The following is a 27,362-nucleotide window of genomic DNA, read 5'->3' on the forward strand; positions in this document are numbered from 1 at the left end:
GGATCAAGTCCCGCATGGGGCTTTCTGCTCAGTGGAGAGCCTGCTTCTCCCTCTGCCTGCTGCTCTGCATACTTGTGCACTACCTCTCTCTCTCTGTCAAATAAATAAATAAAATCTTTAAAAAAATTAAAAAATAAAACGAAATGAAAAGATCGCAAGAATTTTAAAAGTCCAAGTTGTCCTTAATACAGAAGGAAGGTACAGGAGAGGCACAAATGTCACATCTGTTGATTAGAGGAGAAAATCAGAACTACCCTCACTCCCACCCAACTATCATTTCCCAATTTTTTCCAGCAGCCTAAATTTATTTGCCTCAAAAATATAAAATAGAACTGAAACGAAAAAATTTTGGTATATTTTTAAAGCCCCTGGAATCTTGCTGTTTTCTTTGTCTTTCATAAAACACAGTATGGCATTTTGAAAGGATGAGGTGTGACTCAGTTGCAGGCGACAAGCAGCAAGCTTACAGACAGCTTTCTGATTACCAAATGTTTTATGAGGAAGTCTTACCTTTTGCCACTGATTGAAGTCTGCAATAACTGATTCAAATGTATTTTCTTTATTAAGAGATGAAATGTCTTTTCTATTGGAAGAAGGAAAAGGAGTAAGAGCAGGCTCTCAGAACAATGTATCAACAAAGAAAACCATGAATCCATACACTACAGAACAATATTAGGTTTCTCCTGAAGGATTTTCAAACATGCCTTCCATGAATGCCTCATAAGCATTCATCTTTACATTTACAAACATAAATATACGTTCAGGCTCCAACCAGCCCTAAGCAATCAAGTTACAGGGTTGGAGATCATGCAAGTATCAAAAGGGTGGTCCCTTTTGGCCACCCAAAATTAGATCATCTTAAGAGCAATTCCTGGAGGAGGAGTCAAGATGGCGGAGAAGTAGCAGGCTGAGACTACTTCAGCTAGCAGGAGATCAGCTAGATAGCGTATCTAAAGATTGCAGACACCTACAAATCCATCGGCAGATCGAAGAGAAGAAGAACAGCAATTCTAAAAACAGAAAACCACTTTCTGAAAGGTAGGACTGGTGGAGAAGTGAATCCAAAGCGACGGGAAGACAGACCCCAGGGGAATGCTCCCGGCAAGCGGCAGAGCAACGGAGCACAAAATCAAGACTTTTAAAAGTCTGTTCCGCTGAGGGACATCACTCCAGAGGCTAAAGCGGGGTGAAGCCCACACGAGGTCAGCGTGGCCTCAGGTCCCGCAGGGTCACAGAAGGATCGGGGGTATCTGAGTGTCGCAGAGCATACAGGTATTAGAACGGGAAAGCCGGCACAGAGACAAAGCTGCTGACAGTGAGCTCACAGCTCAGGGGTACCTTGAACCAGTCGCAGGCTCAGTGAGCTCGGAGCGCGGCCAGAGGTCAGTCAGACGGGAGTTACTGGGCGCTGTTCTCTGAGGGCGCACTGAGGAGTGGGGCCCCAGGCTCTTGGCTCCTCCAGGCGGGAGACCAAGAGGCGGCCATTTGTATTCCCGTCCTCTGGAACTCTACGGAAAGCACTCAGGGAACAAAAGCTCCTGAAAGCAAACCCGAGCGGTGCAATTCCTCATGGGGCAAAGATACTTGAGAAGCACTACACCAGGCCTCTCCCCCAGAAGATCAACAAGAAATCCAGCCAAGACCAAGTTACCAAGGAGTGCAGTTTCAATACCAAGGAGAGCAGCAGAATTCCAGAGGAGGAGAAAGCAAAACACGGAACTCATGACTTTCTCCCTATGATTCTTTAGTGTTGCAGTTAATTTAATTTTTTTTCTTTTTCATTTTTTCTCTAATTCTGCTAAAAATTTTTTAACCTTTACCCTTTTCTTTTTTAACGTTTTTTAACTAGTTTATCTAATATATATTTTTTCTTTTTTATACTTTTCTTTATTTATTTTCTTTTTTTAATTCTTTTCTTTCTTTCTTTCCGAAACTTGTTTTATCCCCTTTCTCCCCCCTCACGATTTGGGATCTCTTCTGATTTGGTTAAAGCATACTTTCCTGGGGTTGTTGCCACCCTTTTAGTATTTTACTTGCTCCTTCATATACTCTTATCTGGACAAAGTGACAAGGCAGAAAAATTCACCACAAGAAAAGGAACAAGAGGCAATACACCAAAGGCTAGGGACCTAATCAATACAGACATTGGTAGTATGTCAGATCTAGAGTTCAGAATGACGATTCTCAAGGTTCTAGCCAGGCTCGAAAAAGGCATGGAAGATATTAGAGAAACCCTCTCGGGAGATATAAAAGCCCTTTCTGGAGAAATAAAAGAACTAAAATCTAACCAAGTTGAAATCAAAAAAGCTATTAATGAGATGCAATCAAAAATGGAGGCTCTCACTGCTAGGATAAATGAGGCAGAAGAAAGAATTAGTGATATAGAAGACCAAATGACAGAGAATAAAGAAGCTGAGCAAAAGAGGGACAAACAGCTACTGGACCACAAGGGGAGAATTCAAGAGATAAGTGACACCATAAGACGAAACAACATTAGAATAATTGGGATTCCAGAAGAAGAAGAAAGAGAGAGGGGAGCAGAAGGTATACTGGAGAGAATTATTGGGGAGAATTTCCCCAATATGGCAAAGGAAACGAGCATCAAAATTCAGGAGGCTCAGAGAACGCCCCTCAAAATCAATAAGAATAGGCCCATACCCCATCACCTAATAGTAAAATTTACAAGCCTTAGTGACAAAGAGAAAATCCTGAAAGCAGCCCGGGAAAAGAAGTCTGTAACATACAGTGGTAAAAATACTAGATTGGCAGCAGACTTATCCACAGAGACCTGGCAGGCCAGAAAGAGCTGGCATGATATATTCAGAGCACTAAATGAGAAAAACATGCAGCCAAGAATACTATATCCAGCTAGGCTATCATTAAAAATAGAAGGAGAGATTAAAAGCTTCCAGGACAAACAAAAACTGAAAGAAATTGCAAACACCAAACCAGCTCTACAGGAATTATTGAAAGGGGTCCTCTAAGCAAAGAGAGAGCCTACAGGTGGTAGATCAGAAAGGAACAGAGACAGTATACGGTAACGGTCACCTTACAGGCAATACAATGGCACTAAATTCATATCTCTCAATAGTTACCCTGAATGTGAATGGGCTAAATGCCCCAATCAAAAGACACAGGGTATCGGAATGGATAAAAATACAAAATCCATCTATATGTTGCCTACAAGAAACACATTTTAAGCCTGAAGACACCTCCAGATTTAAAGTGAGGGGGTGGAAAAGAATTTACCATGCTAATGGACATCAGAAGAAAGCAGGAGTGGCAATCCTTATATCAGATCAATTAGATTTTAAGCCAAAGACTATAATAAGAGATGAGGAAGGATCCTATATCATACTCAAAGGGTCTGTCCAACAAGAAGATCTAACAATTTTAAATGTCTATACCCCCAACGTGGGAGCAGCCAACTATATAAACCAATTAATAACAAAATCAAAGAAACACATCAACAATAATACAATAATAGTAGGGGACTTTAACACTCCCCTCACTGAAATGGACAGATCATCCAAGTGAAAGACCAGCAAGGAAATAAAGGCCTTAAACGACACACTGGACCAGATGGGCATCACAGATATATTCAGAACATTTCATCCCAAAGCAACAGAATACACATTCTTCTCTAGTGCACATGGAACATTCTCCAGAATAGATCACATCCTCGGTCCTAAATCAGGACTCAACTGGTATCAAAAGATTGGGATCATTCCCTGCATATTTTCAGACCATGATGCTCTGAAGCTAGAACTCAACCACAAGAGGAAGTTTGGGAAGAACCCAAATACATGGAGACTAAAGAGCATCCTTCTAAAGAATGAATGGGTCAACCGGGAAATTAAAGAATTGAAAAAATCATGGAAACAAATGATAATGAAAACACAATGGTTCAAAATCTGTTGGACACAACAAAGACAGTCCTGAGAGGAAAATATATAGTGGTACAAGCCTTCCTCAAGAAACAAGAAAGGTCTCAGGTACACAACCTAACCCTACACCTAAAGGAGCTGGAGAAAGAACAAGTAAGAAACCCTAAACCCAGTAGGAGAAGAGAAATCATAAAGATCAAGCAGAAATCAATGAAATAGAAACCCAAAACAAAAAAACAACAGAACAAATCGACGAAACTAGGAGCTGGTTCTTTGAAAGAATTAATAAAATTGATAAACCCCTGGCCAGACTTATCAAAAAGAAAAGAGAAAGGACCCAAATAAATAAAATCATGAATGAAAGAGGAGAGATCACAACTAACACCAAAGAAATACAAACTATTATAAGAACATACTATGAGCAACTCTATGCCAACAAATTTGACAATCTGGAAGAAATGGATGCATTCCTAGAAACATATAAACTACCACAACTGAACCAGGAAGAAATAGAAAGCCTGAACAGACCCATAACCAGTAAGGAGATTGAAACAGTCATTAAAAATCTCCAAACAAACAAAAGCCCAGGGCCAGACGGCTTCCCGGGGGAATTCTACTAAACATTTAAAGAAGAACTAATTCCTATTCTCCTGAAACTGTTCCAAAAAATAGAAATGGAAGGAAAACTTCCAAACTCATTTTATGAGCCTGGCTCTGTAGCGCAATGGATAGCGCATTGGACTTCCAAACTCATTTTATGAGGCCAGCATCACCTTGATCCCAAAACCAGACAAGGATCCAATCAAAAAAGAGAGCTATAGACCAATATCCTTGATGAACACAAATGCGAAAATTCTCACCAAAATACTAGCCAATAGGAGTCAACAGTACATTAAAAGGATTATTCACCACGACCAAGTGGGATTTATTCCAGGGCTACAAATTTGGTTCAACATCCGCAAATCAGTCAATGTGATACAACACATCAATAAAAGAAAGAACAAGAACCATATGATACTCTCAATAGATGCTGAAAAAGCATTTGACAAAGTACAGCATCCCTTCCTGATCAAAACTCTTTATTTAAAGTGGGGCCGCATGGGTGGCTCCGTGGATTAAAGCCTCTATCTTCAGCTCAGGTCATGATACCAGGGTCCTGGGATCGAGCCCCACATCGGGCTCTCTGCTCACCAGGGAGCCTGCTTCCTCCTTTCTCTGCCTGCCTCTCTGCCTTCTTGTGATATCTGTCTGTCAAATAAATAAAATCTTTAAAAAAAAAAAAAACTCTTCAAAGTGTAGGGATAGAGGACACATACCTCAATATTATCAAAGCCATTTATGAAAAACCCACCGCAAATATCATTCTCAATGGAGAAAAGCTGAAAGCTTTTCCACTAAGGTCAGGAACATGGCAGGGATGTCAACTATCACCACTGCTATTCAACATAGTACTAGAAGTCCTAGCCTCAGCAATCAAACAACAAAAGGAAATTAAAGGCATCCAAATCAGCAAAGAAGAAGTCAAACTATCACTCTTCGCAGATGATATGATACTATATGTGGAAAACCCAAAAGACTCCACTCCAAAACTGCTAGAACTTGTACAGGACTTCAGTAAAGTGTCAGGATATAAAATCAATGCACAGAAATCAGTTGCATTTCTCTACACCAACAACAAGACAGAAGAAAGGGAAATTAAGGAGTCAATCCCATTTACAATTGCACCCAAAACCATAAGATACCTAGGAATAAACCTAACCAAAGAGGCACAGAATCTATACTCAGAAAACTATAAAGTACTCATGAAAGAAATTGAGGAAGACACAAAGAAATGGAAAAATGTTCTATGCTCCTGGATTGGAAGAATAAACATTGTGAAAATGTCTACGCTACCTAAAGCAATCTACACATTTAATGCAATTCCTATCAAAGTACCATCCATCTTTTTCAAAGAAATGGAACAAATAATCCTAAAATTTATATGGAACCAGAAAAGACCTCGAGTAGCCAAAGGAATATTGAAAAAGAAAGCCAACGTTGGTGGCATCACAATTCTGGACTTCAAGCTCTATTACAAAGCTGTCATCATCAAGACAGCATGGTACTGGCACAAAAACAGACACATAGATCAATGGAACAGAATAGAAGGCCCAGAAATAGACCCTCAATTCTATGGTCAACTAATCTTCGACAAAGCAGGAAAGAATGTCCAATGGAAAAAAGACAGCCTCTTCAATAAATGGTATTGGGAAAATTGGACAGCCACATGCAGAAAAATGAAATTGGACCATTTCCTTACACCACACACGAAAATAGACTCAAAAATGGATGAAGGACCTCAATGTGAGAAAGGAATCCATCAAAATCCTTGAGGAGAACACAGGCAGCAACCTCTTCTACCTCAACCGCAGCAACATCTTTCTAGGAACATCGCCAAAGGCAAGGGAAGCAAGGGCTATTGGGATTTTATCAAGATCAAAAGCTTTTGCACAACAAAGGAAACAGTTAACAAAATCAAAAGACAACTGACAGAAGATATTTGCAAACGACATATCAGATAAAGGGCTAGTGTCCAAAATCTATAAAGAACTTGGCAAACTCAACACCCAAAGAACAAATAATCCAATCAAGAAATGGGCAGAGGACATGAACAGACATTTCTGCAAAGAAGACATCCAGATGGCCAACAGAAACATGAAAACGTGCTCCATATCACTCGGCATCAGGGAAATACAAATCAAAACCACAATGAGATATCACCTCACACCAGTCAGAATGGCTAAAATTAACAAGTCAGGAAATGACAGATGCTGGCAAGGATGCGGAGAAAGGGGAACCCTCCTACACTGTTGGTGGGAATGCAAGCTGGTGCAACCTCTCTGGAAAACAACATGGAGGTTCCTCAAAATGTTGAAAATAGAACTACCCTATGACCCAGTAATTGCACTACTGGGTATTTACCCTAAAGATACAAACATAGTGATCCGAAGGGGCACGTGCACACGAATGTTTATAGCAGCAATGTCCACAATAGCCAAACTATGGAAAGAACCTAGATGTCCATCAACAGATGAATGGATAAAGAAGATGTGGTATATATACACAATGGAATACTATACAGCCATCAAAAGAAACGAAATCTTGCCATTTGCGACAATGTGGATGGAACTAAAGCATATCATGGTTAGCGAAATAAGTCAAGCGGAGAAAGACAACTATCATATGATCTCCCTGATATGAGGAAGTGGTGATGCAACATGGGGGCTTAAGTGGGTAGGAGAAGAATAAATGAAACAAGATGGGATTGGGAGGGAGACAAACCATAAGTGACTCTTAATCTCACAAAACAAACTGAGGGTGGCTGGGGGGAGGGGGGGTGGGAGAAGGTGGGCGGGATTATGGACATTGGGGAGGGTATGTGCTTTGGTGAGTGCTGTGAAGTGTGTAAACCTGGCGATTCATAGACCTGTACCCCTGGGGATAAATATATATTGTATGTTTATTAAAAAAAAAAAAAAAAGAACATGGAATAGAATTTAGTCCCAGGAAGAAAATTAGAAATCATGTAGTCCAAATACCTCATTGTCCCCCTCCCCCTCTTTTTAAAGCTGAGATTTAATTGATACTAGTTTCAGTTGTACATCATGATGATTGGATATTTGTATGTATTAAAATGATCACCACAGTAGGTCTGGTTAACATTCATCACCACACAGTTAAAAGGTTTTTTTCTTGTGATAAGAACTTTTGAAATGTACTCCCTTAGCAAATTTCAATTCTCCAATAAAGCATTATTAAAATAAAAAAAAAAAAGAGCAATTCCTGTTGAACACATCAGACAAAACAATTTGTAAATAGAGGGGAAGACTAAAGAATATTTAAGATGCAACATTTAGGTCAGGAGCCCAAACTTTTGGTAAGAAGGTTTCCTTTGATATATCTGAAGTCTTGGGGTACCTGGGTGGCTCAGTTGTTAAGCAACTGCCTTTGGCTCACTTGTGATCCTGGGGTCCTCGGATCAAGCCCTGTGTCGGGCTCCCTGCTCAGCCAGAAGCCTGCTTCTCCCTCTCCCACTCCCCCTGCTTATGTTCCCTCTCTCATTCTGTCTCTCTCTCTCTCTCTCTGTCAAATAAATAAATAAATGAAATCTTAAAAAAAAAAAATCTCTGAAGTCTCACAAGGAGAAACCTCTTGATAAAAGTTTCTGAAGAGAAAGAGAAAAGAATCCCTGCCTGATCTGTGCTCCCCTCCCAGCCAAGTCAGCAAACAGGGATGGCAGCAGCCAACAGCTTGGATATATGCCAGCTTCAGCTTCGAGAACTTCTAACTCTACTAACTCAGAAACCTTAGAGGATCTGAAAAATCAAAACCATTGTCCTCAATTTGAAATGGAAATGGCACCTAAACATTTTTCTTCAACAGACAGAACATCTTAAAGTAAACAAACAAACAAACAAACAACCTCCCCCCACACAAAACCTTAAAAATCACTGAATCAAGCCTGCATTCCAAGTCCGGATTCCCACTAACTTTGGCTGTGATTTAATCATCCCACCTTGGCTTAAGTACTGTATAGGCAGCCTTGTCCCCTGTCAGATTTCTCTAATTGCTACAAAGTATAATATCCAACAAAATCAGTCACCTTATAATGGCGACCCAATGATTCTATTTCTCTGCATATGCACTATGCTATAGAATCTGTAGATGGTTCAAGAAGTTCAGGGGCTCCAATAATGATGACATAAGTTGATGTGATTTTTTAAAAAGAGAAGAGGAGAAAAAGAAAAGAAGAAAACAACAAACCAGCTGAACAGCACAGAGGCAGCAGCAGGAGGGTAGAAGGAGCAGGATGGACCACAGAGATGGTTAGCACCAGAAACCACAGAACCACTCAAGCACCTAGCAAGACCACAGCCTTGGAAGGGCTCCTAGTTATCCGACCAAATCAATGTTAGAGTCATCACAGGAGAAAACAGAGGCAGAGAAAAAGAGAGAAAGAATTGGACTGCATTATCCGACATGACACAGCATAATAAAAACCAGGATTCTTGTAGACCCACCCGTCATTTCGGAGGAACTCCTGCCATTTGGTAAGACTATCCATAATAGTTTGCAATTTCTCCCTTGTAGACTCTTCATTTTGTTCCACTTCATTTTTAAATTTATTCATTGAGCTTCTCCATTTCAGTGTCAATTTCTGCAATAGTGCAAGGTCTGCAGTGTCCTAGGTAATACGCATGGAATCAAACCATTCATTCACATAAAGAATACTTCTCAGTATTCTTAATTCAATATTAATTAGTGTATTAATATTATAATACTAGAGATGTCCATGGAAAATGGATCAAAATGGATCAAATTTGAGATCAAATTTGGATCAAATGGATCAAAATTGAGAAGGTATTCCTCTTTCAAAATATCATCATAACATCACACAGTTCCTTTGCTGGTGGATTTTCCATGGTACATAAAATATTGGAGACAAGATATTTTTCCTTTCCAACATGAGCCTAATTTCCCCATGCGACGTTCATGGGAGGTAGTGTGGTACACTGGGAAGAACAGGAATTTCAAAGTCAAACAAAACCAAACGTGAATCCTAGCCAATTATTGGCTATGTAACCTTACAGGATGTTGTTTAATTTATTAGGATTAATTTTTCTAATCCATAAAATAAAGACCCTAATATATACCTCAAAGGATTTTTATAAGAATGAAGTGAGGGGGGTGCCTGGGTGCCTCAGTCTTTAAGCATCTGCCTTTGGCTCAGCTTGTGATCCTGCGGGTCCTGGGATCAAACCCCGCATCAGGCTCCCTGCTCAGAGGGAAGCCTACTTCTCCCTCTCCCACTCCACCTGCTTATGTTCTCTCTCTCTTTCTCAGATACAGAAATAAAATCTCAGAAGAAGAATGAAATGAGGGATGCCTGGATGGCTCAGCTGGTTAAGCATCTGCTTTCGGCTCACGTCATGATCCTAGGGTCCTGAAACTGAGTCCCACATGGGGCTCCTTGCTCGGCGGGGAGCCTGCTTCTCCCTCTGCCTCTGCCTGCCTCTCTGCCTACTTGTGATCTCTCTCTCTGTGTAAAATAAATAAATAAAATATTAAAAAAAAAAAAAAGAAATGACCAGTGTAAATGGTATGATTCTAGAAACACACTAAATGACACATCTCTCCCTTTTAACCAAGTGTGTGCATTGAATTTTTGCATTAAATTGCATAAAATGGATCAAGAATACCACTACATCAATGAACACAGCTACTTACATTTTTCAGTTTAAATACTAATAAATAGAATAAGTCTATAAATAATATTTGCACTATTGTTAACTTAGAGAAATTATTTAAATTGCTTTAATTAGGCTAGAAGACAAATACAAAGAAACCACAGAACCACTCAAGCACCTAGCAGGTGCTTTCCTTAGATTTTTCATTTCACTCACAATTAAGTGCAAACACAAAACTGTATTTAAAATTTACAAACTTAGCAAAGTCTTCTTATACCCTCAAAGGCTAGAGTCTCTTTTCTTATAATGTAAGTGAATTGAGCTTTACCTTGGTTGACAGCAGTATGATGAAATGCTTAGTATATTTATTCCAACCTTTTTCATTGAGGTAAAGTCTTTTGGCCAATATGACTCTATTTTTTTCAATTACCTATTTGAAAAAAGTACTAAAATGAGGAATCTAAGACATTAATAAACCACTGTGATTTATTAAACCCAAACCAATTTCAAATATCAATTTCTCACTGAATCACTAATTCAGTCACAATCTTTTGTTTAGATCTTGAACTAATCTTAATCATAAATTCATGCTTTCTAAACCTACTAAACTGAAATCAAACTGAAGTAGTTTGATCTCAAAACCACTTTATACTCTGAAAAATTAGTGAAGACTCCAAAGAACTTTCATTTATATGCACTATATCTACTTGATATTCTCTGTATTGAAACTTAAAACTAAAATCATTTAAAATATGTATTTGTTAATTCACTTAAATGTAACAATAAATCTAATATATATTAACATAAATAGTATTTTGATGTACTCATATGCAAATGAGAGTGAAAAAGGCAAATAACATCTTAATATTGTGATAAAACTAGTTTTCACCTCATGAAAGGGTCTCACGTATCCCCAGCAGGTCCTTGGACCATATTTTGAGAACCACCAGTACATCAAATCAATTATATAGTCATTTAATGAACGACTGTTGTGGACACTGTGCATATAACCATGAACAAAAGAGACAAAGTTCTTTTTTTTAGGGAAGTGACATCCTAGCTGTCACTCATTTCCTATTGGAAAGGACTTTAGGCATGAGCTAACACAAAGCCTCCACAAATTCAAAGTATTTTCCACAGAAACCACTACAAGGGGTCAGTTCTCTATTTAAAATACTTCTAGAGTGAAGAAACTTACTTGTCTTCTTCTTTATTCCACTGAACAGGTCTACCTCTAAAAATATATTATACATTTACTATCATGATTGTTTCCTCTTGACATGAGATTTTAAAATTCTGCATCAGGATGAAACATTGTATCCTAAATGAGATCTGACTATTCCAGAGGAAAATGAGACAGAAATTTGAATCCGGTGATGGTCATAATGTGCTATTAATTCTTAGTAAACATCACGTCCCAGGTGTGAGAATAGGCAACCAACCAGCAAACATTTCAAAAAATAGAATATTGTGAACTATGATACTTCCCTAAAGTATTATATTAGTGGCCCACAGACTGCCAGATTTTAACTCATTTGTCATCTTGGATGCCAAGGTAATAGAACCAAAATCATATACTCCTAATATGGTTACACTGTGTAAAAAAATACAAACAACTTTTCTAGTTTATTATTAGCATAAATTAAAGTTAAAGGGTTTTTTGGGGGGGGGAGTTGTTTTTTTTTTAAGATTTTATTTATTTATTTGACAGAGAGAGATCACAAGTAGGCCGAGAGGCAGGCAGAGCGCGAGAGGAAGAAGCAGGCTCCCTGCTGAGCAGAGAGCCTGATTCGAGGCTCGATCCCAGGACCCTGAGATCATGACCTGAGCCGAAGGCAGGTGCCCTGGTGCCACTGAGCCACCCAGGTGCCCTGAAGTTAAAGTTTTAACCTTTTCACAAACAACAGAAAAAGAATTCTTGCTCATACTTCATAGACTCTGGTGAGAAAAAGATCCCTTAACTTGGCGATAGCCAGGTACTTAATAGAGAAGAAACAAAAGAAAAAAATGTAATTTTCCTTTTTCAAGGCCCAAAATAGCTACATTATTCATAAATTAAATATACATCCTCATTTTTAAAATTTTTGTCTAGATTATTGAAAATTGTAAAACAAAACTTTATTCAGTCAAAAAAGAAGTCTGAGTTATGATTCCAGAGGAACCAACCTTTAGGGCCAGTTCATATGTGGCTGAGCTCCAAAGATCTCTTTCGGCCATTAACTGTTTAATATCACTCTCCATCCTTCCTCTTTGCAATGTGTATAAGTCATGGTATTCTTCTACAACCCTGAAAGAAAAATAAAAAAGTATATACAGACTTTGTTTTTGAGAAGTCACATTTATTGGATAATTATTATGATATTAGACATTTAAATAAACAACTTTGTTCTACAATAGGCAATTTGTTCCTTTAAAAGTTATCATAAAGTAATTATGTATTAATAAAGTATTAATACCACTAATACCAAGTAAAATAGAAGAAAAAACAGTCACATTTCATTTATAAATCTTATAAAAGTCTTAAAGTAAAAAATTACATATATTGTTCCCTGCTCTGAGCTCTTTCCTTCATATTGTTTATTCACTAGAATTTTCACAACATGGTATTCCAATAGAATAACAGCAGTATATCTAATTTTAAAAATCTGAATACAAAATACAACTAGGGTTCTTTTTAATTTTTTTAAAGATTTTATTTATTTGTTTCATAGAAATCACAAGTAGGCAGAGAGGCAGGCAGAGAGGGGGAAGCAGGCTCCCCACTGAGCAGAGAGCCTGATGTGGGGCTTGATCCCATGACCCTGAGATCATGACCTGAGCCGAAGGCAGAGGCTTAACCCACTGAGCCACCCAGGCGACCAAATTAGGGTTCTTTATTAAAGACAAAAAAAAAAAAACAGTAATTATGAGCCACTATACTTTTAAATTACATATAATGAATATGATTTAAAGAAATTCTCTACCAACCAACTAAAAGATTAAGTATAATCAAGTAAGTGCCTTTTTCCTAACTATCTTTTCTTCATGTTTACCAGAATATACATTTTCCTTCGAACTTACACTAAAGCTTAGAATTAAATTAGAATTAAAAATGCTTCTGAGATTAAATACAAACAAAGTTGTTGTACAAGCCATTTGAAACACCTCCTCCCAAGGAATATTAACTTTGCAACAAGAATTAAAGGCCCAATACAGGAATTCCGCAAAGTGGCAGAATATAAAATCGATGCACAGAAATCAGTTGCATTTCTATACACTGACAATGAGACAGAAGAAAGAGAAATTAAGGAGTGGGTCACATTTACAACTGCACTGAAAACTCTAAGATACCTAGGGATAAACCTCACCAAAGAGGCAAAGGATCTGTACTCAGGAAACTACAGAATATTCATGAAAGAAATTGAGGAAGACACAAAGAAATGGAAAAACATTCCATGCTCATGGATTGGAAGAACAAATATTGTGGGATTTTTTTTAAGATTTTATTTATTTATTTGAGAGAGAGAGAAAGAGCACATGAGCATGAACCAGGGGGAGAGGCAGAGGAAGATGACGACTCCCTACTGACCAGATGGCCTGAAGAAAGGCTCAATCCAGGACTTTGGGATCATGACCTGCACCAAAGGCAGACACCTAACCAACTGAGTCACCCACGTTCCCCAAGAATACTCTTAAAATGTCTATGCTTCCCAGAACAATCTATATATTCAATGCAATCCCTATCAAAATACCATCAAGTTTTTTCTCACAGAGTTGGAACAAATAATCCTAAAATTTGTATGGAACAAAAACACCCCAAATAGCCAAAGGAGTGTTGAAAAAGGAAACCAAAGCTGGTGGCATCACAATTCCGGACTTGAAGCTCTATTACAAAGCTGTCATCATTAAGGCAGTATGGTACTGGCACAAAAACAGACACATAGATCAATGGAACAGAATAGAGAACCCAGAAATGAATGCTTAATTCTATGGTCAACTCGTCGTTGACAAAGCAGGAAAGAATATCCAATGGAAAAAAGACAGTCTCTTCAACAAATGATGTTGGGAAAACTGGACAGCCACATACAGGAGAATGAAACTGAACCATTTCCTTAAACCATACACAAAAATAATCTAAAAATGGATGAAAGACCTCAATGTGAGATAGGAATCTATCAAAATCCTAGAGGAGAACACAGGCAGCAACCTCTGTGACCTCGGCCACAGCAACTTCTTGCTAGATATGTCTCTGAAGGGAAGAGAAACAAAAGCAAAAAAATGAACTATTGGGATTTCATCAAGATAAAAAGCTTTTGTACAGCAAAGGAAACAGTCAATGAAATCAAAAGACAACTGACAGAGTGGGAGAAGATATTTTTTAATGTCTTCTTATCAGATATCTTATCAGATAAAGGACTAGTATCCAAAATCCATAAAGAACTTACCAAACTGAACACCCAAAGAACAAATAATCGAATCAAGAAATGGGCAGAAGACATGAACACATTTTTGCAAAGAAGACATCCAAATGGCCAACAGAAACATGAAAAAATGCCCAACATCACTAGGCATCAGGGAAATACAAATCAAAACCACAATGAGATACCACCTCACAACAGTCAGAATGGCTAAAATTAACAAGTCAGGAAACGACAGATGCTAGTGAGGAAGTGGAGAAAGGGGAACCCTTCTACACTGTTGGTGGGAATGCAAGCTGGTGCATCCACTCTGGAAAACAGTATGGGGGTTCCTCAAAATGTTGAATATAGAGCTACCCTGTGCCCAGCAATTGCACTACTGGATATCTACCCCAAAGATACAAATGTAGTGATCCAAAGAGGCACCTGTACCCCAATGTTTGGAGCAGCAATGTCCACAATAGCCCAACTATGGAAAGAGCCCAGACATCCACTGACAGATGAATGAATAAAGAAGATGTGGTGTATATATACAACAGAATATTATGCATCCATCAAAAATGATATCTTTCCATTTGCAATGACATGGATGGAACTAGAGGGGATTATGCTAAGTGAAACAAGTCAATCAGGAAAAGACAATTATCATATGATTTCACTCATATGTGGATTTGAGAAAAAAATAAAGGAGCCTAGAGGAAGGGAGGGAAAAACAAAACAAGATGAAACCAGAGAGGGGGAGAAACCATAAGAGACTCTTAATCACAGGAAACAAACTAAGGGTTGCTGGAGGGGAGTGGTTGAGGGGATGGGTTAACTGGGTGATGGACATTAAGGAGGGCATGTGATGTAATGAACACTAGCTGTTATAAATGACTGATGATGAATCACTGAACTCTATCTGAAACTAATAATATAGTTTATGTTAATTAATTGAATTTAAATTTTAAAAAAAATTTTAAGAATTAAAAGCCTGTGGCATAGAATTATTCTAATTTTGGTGAAAGCCAGGAACCACCAGCATCAGTTCTTAAAAGTCTTCTTTTTGGAGACTTCCATTTGTTCAGAGTAACTAATAAAGTAATCAACCTAGGTGTCACATAGGTGAATATACATATGAAAATTCAGGTTATATGCCCTTACAATTTGTGCACATTACTACCTGAAAGTTAGTCACTGATTTTTTTTTTCAGGTAGGCTCACACCCAACATACAGCCCAATGCAGGACCTGAACTCATGACCCCAAGGTCAACACCTAAGCTGAGATCAAGAGTTGGACACTTAACTGATTGAGCCACCCAGGCAACCCAGTTATTTTTTAAAAAGCAGATACTTTTAATGACCCTTGTTTATAATAGCAAAAGAAAAAATTCAGAAATAACCACAATGTTCAATAATAAGGGATTGGTCACATAAAATATATGATATAGCTCTATGACGAAAATACTCTGCAACTAATTAAAAGATTTTGTTGTTGTTAATACTCTGGTACATGGGAAAATTTTTTCATGTTGTAACATGAGATAACCCAAATGGTAAAATTATACATTCAGTTTGATCTCATGTATATAAAAAATCCATAGAAGTGAAAAAGTGAAAAATATATGAAAATATTAATAGTGATTACTTCTGAGAGAAAGAATTATGGGTGTTCTTTTTTCCTTACTTGTTTCTATTTTCCTAATTTTCAATAAAATGTTATTATTTTATAAATTTGTTTAAGATTTTATTTATTTATTTGACAGAGGGAGAGAGATCACAGGCAGAGAGGCATGCAGAGGGAAAAGGGGAAGCAGACCCCCCACTGAGCAGAAAGCCAGATGCAGGGCTCCATCCCAGGACCCTGAGATCATGAACTGAGCCAAAGGCAGAGGCTTAACCCACTAAGCCACCCAGGCGCCCCTGTTATTATTTTTTAAAGTATTATTAAAAATTTCTAATCATTTCTAATCCATCCTACTTCAGATATTCTCCATTTCCTTCCCTTTTTCTCTGGCGTTAGATGTTCTTATAATGGACATTAGCATAAAAGAAGTTCTAACTTGGAGAGCCTGGGTGGCTTAGTTGGTTAGGTGACTGCCTTCAGCTCGGGTAATGATCCTGATGAGGGAGCAGGAGGCTGGCTGAGGACAAAGCAAAAGCTGGCGCCTTGCACCCCCTCTTCACCCGCTCCCCTCCATATGTGTAGCATTCCTCAGGCACCCCTGACTGCCATAAAACGATAAATAGTTAACTTGCAGGGATCGCAATCCTGCAGAACAGGAATCTCCCTTGCCCTACAAGATGTCCTAGAGACCTAAACAGGGAGGTTACCTTATCAATAGCACAAATTTCCAGAGGCAAATAACTCTTGGTTCCTGAAGCCCTAATGTCCCCCTCCCACCATAAACTGGAGGAGACTGGAGTAGAAAGGAATGTAAATGATAGCCAGATCATAATGCCCCACCAAGAATCTCCCAATTATCTTGATGTTAATGCCTGACCTAAAGACGACATTGATCAGGCCATAAGGGCAAAGACTCCCCCCGGCACCTTGCAGACCCTCCCTAGCATGTGAGAACTCTGTCGAAACCTCCCATCCCTTCACCACCTCCCCCCAACCGTGGGGTATATAACATGCCCACCTTCACAACCCGGGGCAGCAGCTCTTCCTGCCCACGGGTCCTGTCCCCGTGCTTTAATAAACCACCATTTTGCACCAACGACGTCTTAATTCTTTCTTTAGTCGTCGGCTCCGAACCTCCTCACCCCACCGAACCTGACTTAGGTTCTGGGACTTCATCATTTTTGGCGAGCCAGCCAGGAGATTTGTGAGTCTTTACATTTGGACTCTGAGCTTCGGTGCAAAATTGGTGAGTACTTTCTCTCCTTTTCCTGTACTCTCATTCCAGGGCTTTTTCAAGGAGTATGGTCTTATTGGAACACTTGCATGTCAATTGCTCAGGCTGTAATCCTCTAGCCCGTGGCTACTCCACGGGGAGGAGAGCGTCTGCCTTTTGGCTGTAAGCTAGTACCCTTGCCGGAATGGCAATAAGACCCAGAAACTTGATGGTCTCACTCTATTCCTGTTCTTATAGAAAGTTGTCTCTCTTGAGCACGGGACAGCCAACTAAGTCACCAGGACGGCTGCCAATCTTAAGACTCCCGTGTGAGGTTTCCTCCTGAATGATCTAATGTGATCCCCTCCACATGCCCGGTCTAGCCACTTCTGGCCGCGGGACCTCCACTGGGAGCCAGCCGAAACCAGTACCCGATTGAATTAAAACGCAACCGGGGACGGTTTCCTAGGGAAGTTGGCTGTAAGGACCACATGTGTTGGAATGTCGCATAGACCATGATGGATTTCAGTCTTTACTGTTTCTCGTCAGTGTCTTCTGCAAACCGCCTAAAGCTATGAAATTGGGTAATTTCCCCTTGCCAAACTTTTCTAGTACTTCCATGGGTTAATATGGCAAAACAGTATGCAGTCTTCAGGACATATGATAGCATGGCACAAGCATTTTAGTCCATTCACCAGGCACCCATCTGTAGCCTAGGATGCGATGGGGAAGTGGAGGGACTTCCCCTCCAGGGCCTCTTACGGCAGGAATGCCTTCTGGGGAAGGCAGGACGGTGATCAATAGCGGTGATAAATAGCGATTTTTGTTGAGGGACGCCTCCGGTCGCTTTTGACACCTAAAACCTCTGACCTACCCTGTGTGGGACGCCACCCAGGAGTTGGGGGATTTGGTAATGGACCTTCATTACTTTTCTGGAAGCATGGCCTCAGTAGGCTGCTTAAGTTCCCAAGGACTCTACCTTGGGGTGTCTTTTAACCCACTGGAAATGATTTGGATTGCAAAACTTAGGAAAGGACTGAGCTCCTGTAACACTGCATGGCTTCAGTGGGATCTATCAGTTAGATCTCTGCAGGAAACAGGGCAAATGGACCTAGGATACCTTCACTGCTCATACCTAGGCCTTCATTGCTCTACACCAGGACCCCTAAGGGGCTTTTGTGAAATGTGTTTGCCCAAATGAGTCAGCTAGTAAACGTTCTCCTGACATATTGGATGGTAATTACGTAAGTAAGCCTTCTTCTAGTAAACCCAGGTTGCTGGGCCATCCCTAACAAAGGGGACTCTGGCTTTTTTTCTCTCTCTGTTTCTCCTAATAGATGTGGGAGCTTCTCCCTCACTCACTTCCCGTGTTAATGGCTATAACTGGAGCCAACTGGGGGGGTTGGTCTAACTCAAGACAGAGACCATAAGGAATATTCCCAAGCAGCTGCCGAAACTCTCTTTGTTTCGGGGAAGTTTCCCTGTGTTCTCTGGCCTGACTTGGACTGCCTAACCCCTTCCCCCTTGCTGGTGAGAAAGCATGGCGTCTGCTCCTCTGTTGGGGCTTATGAGCTCTAAAACCGGGAATCTTTTCTCTGCCTCCTGGCACCACTTTGTTTCTTCTGTTTCCCCCTTATTGTGTTTCTGTACCAACGCGCGTTGCAACCTGCATGACTAGCCCCTAGATCATGCACCATGGCTCCTTCTCTCTCCACTGTAAAGGAGCAAGAAGAGCACCCCCTGGACCTAACACCCACTCCAGATCTTCCCACGCATGTCTCAGGTAAACATTCAAAGTGGAGTGGGCCCAGGTGGAATGTAAATCGCTATTGGAACTAAGTTAAGTTTGTTGGTTTAATTAAGATAAGACCTGTCTTTTAAGTTATCAGCAGTAAATGTGAAACTTCGAAGTTTACTGAAGGTCAAATAAGCTTGTGTTATTTATTAAAATTTGTTAGCAAAGAAATGACTAAACTGATGGTTAATTGTCTGTCTCAAAGTTCTAATGGGTAATTGCTGAAGTAGCTTTCAAAGTCTTTGGTAACCTGAAAGTTTTAAAGTTTTGCTTGGATGACAAATGGAATTAAATTGTGGACATCTAGGTCTTAACCAAACAGGATAAAATGCTAAGTCGTTAATTTCTGGATGTAGGTTTGTGCTTTTGACTTCTTACTGCAAAGAAACTAAGAGTATTTAAATCTGCTGGTAGACTTGTTTTTCCACGTAACTCATTCATAAAATTGCCACCTGAAGAATTCTGTTGTAACAGTTCACAATTGGTTAATAACTAAAGGTGTTTCTAAGAATACGAAGTTCTGCTTAGTGTAACTAAGACTGATGGAAATAAAGGGAAACTCTGTATGTAGGAAAGTAGGAGATATGTAAGAAAGATTTAAGGAATGGGAATACATTTTGTTGAAGGTAAAGGAAGGTAATTTTGTCCTAAATGAGATGGTTGTTTAGAAGGAAATGGCTTGGGACAAAACCTGAATGCAAAGGAAAGTTGTAGAAGGTTTGTGAAGGGAAATCTTCAGAAAAGGAATTTTAGCTATGGTCAAGAATGGATTAAGATTGAAATGAATGGGTTTTAAAGGTACATTGGTACAAGACTGAAATTCTCTGTTCAAAAGGACAATGTTTTCTTAGATCAATTGATCTGCTGTTAAGAAAATGTAAATGGTTTTCTCTTTGCCTGCCCAAAAAAAACCAGTTTCTATGTTCAGTTTTTATCAGGGTGTTTAACATCCCTAATTATATTTAGGCATGTGCTTTAAAACTTCATAAGATTTTAGCAAATGTTGACAAGATTTAAATTGTAAATCTCTTTAACTCAGGCTTTTCCTTGGTATGTGAAGTTGCTCATGAAGTACTACTGAACCAATGATAAACCTTGGGTTACATTTGGGAAAATACTATAACTATTCTAGAGATTCTACACACTTCCTAAAGTTTTAATGTTTTGAGAGATCACTGCTTGATACTGTAATTATGGAAATGTTATGTATCACAGAAATAACCTGATTTCCTTGCAGCTAAATTGTAAACTCCCGTGTCTCTTTAGCTCTAACCATATCCATTCTGAGTTTTTGTCATTTATAATTGTTTTAATTCTCTGGTAAAATGAGTTTTATCTTCAAGGAGATTCCTATAAAGGACTTTCAGAACAAATACAGATATTTGATATGCTTGAAAATCCTAAAACTGAAATGGGTAAGAATTTCCAGAACTGACTAAAGCTGCATTCACCAGAATTAGTAACATGGGACTAAATGAACTAAAAGATTATAGTGTTGTGTCTCTTAATGTTTTGTCTTACTTTAAACATTGCTGGTTCTCTCTAATGTTTGCTCTTCCAGACTAGGGATACTTCCTCCTAGTTATCTGTAATTTAGAGATGTAAAAGTATTGATTTGCAAACAAATCAAAGCATTCAACTTTTCTCTCTATCTGAACCCTCTGAAACCAAAAGTTCTCAGGTAAGCATCCTTCCATGGCAATCAGTCACTTGCATAAGTTCAATAAGAATCTGTTCTCCTTGTAACAGGAAAGAATTGGAAACACGGGTTATTTTACCAAGGCTTTGACTGGGATGTCATATTTGAAAAGACTCATATATGACCAGACAGCTTTAAGGAACTAAGGTTGACTTTATGAAACCTGGAGCCATAAAGCCCCTTGGGACTGTTGGCCTGATACCTTGCTTACAGAGTTCCCAGCAGCCTTACCAGGTGAGTAAAGAATGTCACTCCTTGGTAGGTGCAGCCTCAGAAGAGGAATTCGCCCAAAGGTATTGCAGGCATGCCTCATGGCAAGTACAGGGCTTGGCTTCTGGCCTGGAGAGGCTACTAAAAGTTCAACCTAGAGATTCCTTATACAAAGTTCCAGCAAAGCAGATTCTAAAAGATCTATTGATCACAGTCACTGTTCTTGCTGAGCTTATGTAAATAATAGGCCAAGTTTGTTAAAACTGGACTTGTTTCACAAGTGAATTAGTCCTGATTTGGCTATCTCTGGAAATGAGGGTTATTTTAGAGAAAAAAATTATGTTTTAGTAACACACATTTATGGATGTTAAATTCTAGATTTGATTGTCTTTAAATGCTTGTTTACTTAAGCTAAACAATTTGAGGTAAACTTCAGAGAAGTTACACAATAGCTCATTTAGATGATCTTCTTGCTTTTTTATTTTGTGGGGATATTAGCAGACCCCACAGCACATGATTAAACAACTGGAATAATGAAATTGCCTAAAAGCCAACCTATTGCACTCCATAGGATTAACTATGGACTTGTGGAGATAATGGATGACCCCACTTTATTTATGAGTGGATTGGATGATTCATGGGGGGCTCCCCTTATCTCTTGACAAGTTTTCTCCCACTTGACAATGATCCTCTGTAATCAGGATATTGTTAAGGCTGGACCACTCAAAGGTCGTCTTTTTTTTTTTTTTTTTTTTTTTTTTTTTTTTTTTTTTTTTTTTTTTTTTTTTTAAGATTTTATTTATTTATTTGACAGAGAGAAATCACAAGTAGATGGAGAGGCAGGCAGAGAGAGAGAGAGGGAAGCAGACTCTCTGCTGAGCAGAGAGCCCGATGCGGGACTCGATCCCAGGACTCTGAGATCATGACCTGAGCTGAAGGCAGCAGCTTAACCCACTGAGCCACCCAGGCGCCCTCAAAGGTCGTCTTATTGGTTTCATCCCTTAGTCATATTTATCCTAGAGGCCACCTCTGTTGAGGTGCAGTTGCAAACAGATGCTTTAGCTAAGCATGGAACAGCCCTCCTATAAAAGAGCCTCAAAGCTCACTATGGGACAGTCCTTGACTGTAATGATGTCACATCAGGTCCAGATTTGTCTTAGAAGGCAAAGGCCACCAATGGATGATGGAGGCCAACTTATTAAATACTGGGCTACATTAACAGATATGCCAGAAATAAAACTTGTCAAACTTTAAACCTAGTTGCCTGTATGCCTGAACCTGACCACTGTACTTCTTTCTCTATAGAGCAAAAATGTTCTTTTTATTTTATTTGATCTTGCTTATTCTATATGGCCAGATTTAAGATGCCCCTGTTAAAAATATGACAGTTGGTTTTCTGATGACAGTAGTTTTCATAGAAAAAAATAAGAAAAGCTAGGTGTGCCATAGTGCTCACTAGCACTTCGCAATTGCCAAAGTCTAAGAATTAACATTTATACTGACTCCAAATATGTTTTCCTGGTACTACATGCCCATGGAGCTATTTGGAAGGAAAGGGGATTGCTATCAAGCCATAACTCCCCAATCAAATATGGGCCTAAGTTACAAAACCCTCCTTATCGCTATACTGAAGATGGCATATATCAGATCCGGGATACATATTTGTGGTTCACACCCACGATTGGACAGCTCAGTTAAAAGGCAATTTTATGCTGGGAACAAAGAAATCATACGAGTGATACTTGGACAAATAACGCACGATATCTGGGATGGCTATCACTAGAAATGTGTTCCCAAGTAATAGTACTCCAGGCTACTGACTGGTTTGCTACTGACTGGGCAAGGCGACCTGGCATTAGATGGCCAGCTCCAAATGGAACCCACTGGATATGTGGAACCAACCTGTGGCCCTGGCTTCCTCCAGGGTGGATAGGTCGCTGTGCTTTAGGACTTGCCTGGATTCATGGGCGCATTACTAAAACTTATCACCACTCCAGCTAATCTCCCTACTTAATACCGAAGTCTCACAGATACCAAGGCACTCCAGAAAATAGGATGGCCTTAGATGTCCTGACAGCAGCCCAGGGTGGCACATGTGCAATTATCAAGACAGAATGTTGTGTGTACATCCCAGACTATCACAAAAATGTCACAGGACTAATAAAAGACATGAATACCCAGATTAAGGCCCTACAAGATCCTTCTCTCTCTCTCAGTGAATGGTTAAGTTCCTGGTTTGAAGGAGGACTATGGCCAAATCTCCTTCTTATTCTTATTGCCTTATTAATCTTTTTTTTTTTTTTTTAAAGATTTTATTTATTTATTTGACAGACAGAGATCACAAGTAGGCAGAGAGGCAGGCAGAGAGAGAGAGAGAGAGAGGGAAGCAGGCTTCCTGCGGAGCAGGGAGCCCGATGCGGGGCTCGATCCCAGGCTCAGTGGTTTGGGCTGCTGCCTTCGGCTCGGGCCTTATTAATCTTAATATGTTGCTTTGTTCCATGTTTCTCTACTTGGTGCCGAGACTCCATTGCTAAAATGACTACACCACTTGGCAGACGATACTTGTCGCGCGCGAGGACGCCTCTTCACTGTCAGCGCTGGATTCAGCTGCCTCCACCTTTGTAACTCCCTTATACGTTCCTATCCTGATCAATATTGACCCGAGCAGATAGGGACAGCTCTACGCCCCTATTCAGCACAAAGAAGTTACAGAAGATGAGACCTTCCACCTTCAACTACCTTAAAGATTTAAGGGTCAAAATTGTTCAGGGGGGAATGATGAGGGAGCAGGAGGCTGGCTGAGGACAAAGCAAAAGCTGGCGCCTTGCACCCCCTCTTCACCCGCTCCCCTCCATATGTGTAGCATTCCTCAGGCACCCCTGACTGCCATAAAACGATAAATAGTTAACTTGCAGGGATCGCAATCCTGCAGAACAGGAATCTCCCTTGCCCTACAAGATGTCCTAGAGACCTAAACAGGGAGGTTACCTTATCAATAGCACAAATTTCCAGAGGCAAATAACTCTTGGTTCCTGAAGCCCTAATGTCCCCCTCCCACCATAAACTGGAGGAGACTGGAGTAGAAAGGAATGTAAATGATAGCCAGATCATAATGCCCCACCAAGAATCTCCCAATTATCTTGATGTTAATGCCTGACCTAAAGACGACATTGATCAGGCCATAAGGGCAAAGACTCCCCCCGGCACCTTGCAGACCCTCCCTAGCATGTGAGAACTCTGTCGAAACCTCCCATCCCTTCACCACCTCCCCCCAACCGTGGGGTATATAACATGCCCACCTTCACAACCCGGGGCAGCAGCTCTTCCTGCCCACGGGTCCTGTCCCCGTGCTTTAATAAACCACCATTTTGCACCAACGACGTCTTAATTCTTTCTTTAGTCGTCGGCTCCGAACCTCCTCACCCCACCGAACCTGACTTAGGTTCTGGGACTTCATCATTTTTGGCGAGCCAGCCAGGAGATTTGTGAGTCTTTACATTTGGACTCTGAGCTTCGGTGCAAAATTGGTGAGTACTTTCTCTCCTTTTCCTGTACTCTCATTCCAGGGCTTTTTCAAGGAGTATGGTCTTATTGGAACACTTGCATGTCAATTGCTCAGGCTGTAATCCTCTAGCCCGTGGCTACTCCACGGGGAGGAGAGCGTCTGCCTTTTGGCTGTAAGCTAGTACCCTTGCCGGAATGGCAATAAGACCCAGAAACTTGATGGTCTCACTCTATTCCTGTTCTTATAGAAAGTTGTCTCTCTTGAGCACGGGACAGCCAACTAAGTCACCAGGACGGCTGCCAATCTTAAGACTCCCGTGTGAGGTTTCCTCCTGAATGATCTAATGTGATCCCCTCCACATGCCCGGTCTAGCCACTTCTGGCCGCGGGACCTCCACTGGGAGCCAGCCGAAACCAGTACCCGATTGAATTAAAACGCAACCGGGGACGGTTTCCTAGGGAAGTTGGCTGTAAGGACCACATGTGTTGGAATGTCGCATAGACCATGATGGATTTCAGTCTTTACTGTTTCTCGTCAGTGTCTTCTGCAAACCGCCTAAAGCTATGAAATTGGGTAATTTCCCCTTGCCAAACTTTTCTAGTACTTCCATGGGTTAATATGGCAAAACAGTATGCAGTCTTCAGGACATATGATAGCATGGCACAAGCATTTTAGTCCATTCACCAGGCACCCATCTGTAGCCTAGGATGCGATGGGGAAGTGGAGGGACTTCCCCTCCAGGGCCTCTTACGGCAGGAATGCCTTCTGGGGAAGGCAGGACGGTGATCAATAGCGGTGATAAATAGCGATTTTTGTTGAGGGACGCCTCCGGTCGCTTTTGACACCTAAAACCTCTGACCTACCCTGTGTGGGACGCCACCCAGGAGTTGGGGGATTTGGTAATGGACCTTCATTACTTTTCTGGAAGCATGGCCTCAGTAGGCTGCTTAAGTTCCCAAGGACTCTACCTTGGGGTGTCTTTTAACCCACTGGAAATGATTTGGATTGCAAAACTTAGGAAAGGACTGAGCTCCTGTAACACTGCATGGCCTCAGTGGGATCTATCAGTTAGATCTCTGCAGGAAACAGGGCAAATGGACCTAGGATACCTTCACTGCTCATACCTAGGCCTTCATTGCTCTACACCAGGACCCCTAAGGGGCTTTTGTGAAATGTGTTTGCCCAAATGAGTCAGCTAGTAAACGTTCTCCTGATATATTGGATGGTAATTACGTAAGTAAGCCTTCTTCTAGTAAACCCAGGTTGCTGGGCCATCCCTAACAAAGGGGACTCTGGCTTTATTTCTCTCTGTTTCTCCTAATAGATGTGGGAGCTTCTCCCTCACTCACTTCCCGTGTTAATGGCTATAACTGGAGCCAACTGGGGTTGGTCTAACTCAAGACAGAGACCATAAGGAATATTCCCAAGCAGCTGCCGAAACTCTCTTTGTTTCGGGGAAGTTTCCCTGTGTTCTCTGGCCTGACTTGGACTGCCTAACCCCTTCCCCCTTGCTGGTGAGAAAGCATGGCGTCTGCTCCTCTGTTGGGGCTTATGAGCTCTAAAACCGGGAATCTTTTCTCTGCCTCCTGGCACCACTTTGTTTCTTCTGTTTCCCCCTTATTGTGTTTCTGTACCAACGCGCGTGCAACCTGCATGACTAGCCCCTAGATCATGCACCATGGCTCCTTCTCTCTCCACTGTAAAGGAGCAAGAAGAGCACCCCCTGGACCTAACACCCACTCCAGATCTTCCCACGCATGTCTCAGGTAAACATTCAAAGTGGAGTGGGCCCAGGTGGAATGTAAATCGCTATTGGAACTAAGTTAAGTTTGTTGGTTTAATTAAGATAAGACCTGTCTTTTAAGTTATCAGCAGTAAATGTGAAACTTCGAAGTTTACTGAAGGTCAAATAAGCTTGTGTTATTTATTAAAATTTGTTAGCAAAGAAATGACTAAACTGATGGTTAATTGTCTGTCTCAAAGTTCTAATGGGTAATTGCTGAAGTAGCTTTCAAAGTCTTTGGTAACCTGAAAGTTTTAAAGTTTTGCTTGGATGACAAATGGAATTAAATTGTGGACATCTAGGTCTTAACCAAACAGGATAAAATGCTAAGTCGTTAATTTCTGGATGTAGGTTTGTGCTTTTGACTTCTTACTGCAAAGAAACTAAGAGTATTTAAATCTGCTGGTAGACTTGTTTTCCACGTAACTCATTCATAAATTGCCACCTGAAGAATTCTGTTGTAACAGTTCACAATTGGTTAATAACTAAAGGTGTTTCTAAGAATACGAAGTTCTGCTTAGTGTAACTAAGACTGATGGAAATAAAGGGAAACTCTGTATGTAGGAAAGTAGGAGATATGTAAGAAAGATTTAAGGAATGGGAATACATTTTGTTGAAGGTAAAGGAAGGTAATTTTGTCCTAAATGAGATGGTTGTTTAGAAGGAAATGGCTTGGGACAAAACCTGAATGCAAAGGAAAGTTGTAGAAGGTTTGTGAAGGGAAATCTTCAGAAAAGGAATTTTAGCTATGGTCAAGAATGGATTAAGATTGAAATGAATGGGTTTTAAAGGTACATTGGTACAAGACTGAAATTCTCTGTTCAAAAGGACAATGTTTTCTTAGATCAATTGATCTGCTGTTAAGAAAATGTAAATGGTTTTCTCTTTGCCTGCCCAAAAAAACCAGTTTCTATGTTCAGTTTTATCAGGTGTTTAACATCCCTAATTATATTTAGGCATGTGCTTTAAAACTTCATAAGATTTTAGCAAATGTTGACAAGATTTAAATTGTAAATCTCTTTAACTCAGGCTTTTCCTT

The 27,362-nt window shown here is 40.2% G+C and overlaps 1 protein-coding gene across 5 annotated transcripts in view; it reads right to left on the reverse strand.

Moving 5' to 3' along the window:
• LOC101686217 (axonemal dynein light chain domain-containing protein 1) overlaps positions 1 to 27,362 on the reverse strand; it is a 92,542-nt gene that overhangs the window by 56,534 nt on the left and 8,646 nt on the right. For 3 of the 5 annotated variants that reach the window (XM_045080980.1, XM_045080979.1, XM_045080982.1), the window contains exons 3-6: positions 12,281 to 12,401; positions 10,443 to 10,544; positions 8,948 to 9,111; positions 511 to 583 (exon numbers count right to left, since the gene is read on the reverse strand). In XM_045080980.1, coding sequence (XP_044936915.1) covers positions 511 to 583; positions 8,948 to 9,111; positions 10,443 to 10,544; positions 12,281 to 12,401 — 460 coding nt within the window. The remainder of the gene's footprint in view (positions 1 to 510; positions 584 to 8,947; positions 9,112 to 10,442; positions 10,545 to 12,280; positions 12,402 to 27,362) is intronic. The other 2 variants (XM_045080981.1, XM_045080983.1) reach the window with 2 other exon arrangements.

Source organism: Mustela putorius, unplaced genomic scaffold, assembly GCF_011764305.1.
Source record: "Mustela putorius furo isolate JIRA1106 unplaced genomic scaffold, ASM1176430v1.1 tig00000496_pilon_pilon_pilon, whole genome shotgun sequence".
In the NCBI taxonomy this organism is placed as follows: Eukaryota; Metazoa; Chordata; class Mammalia; order Carnivora; family Mustelidae; genus Mustela; species Mustela putorius.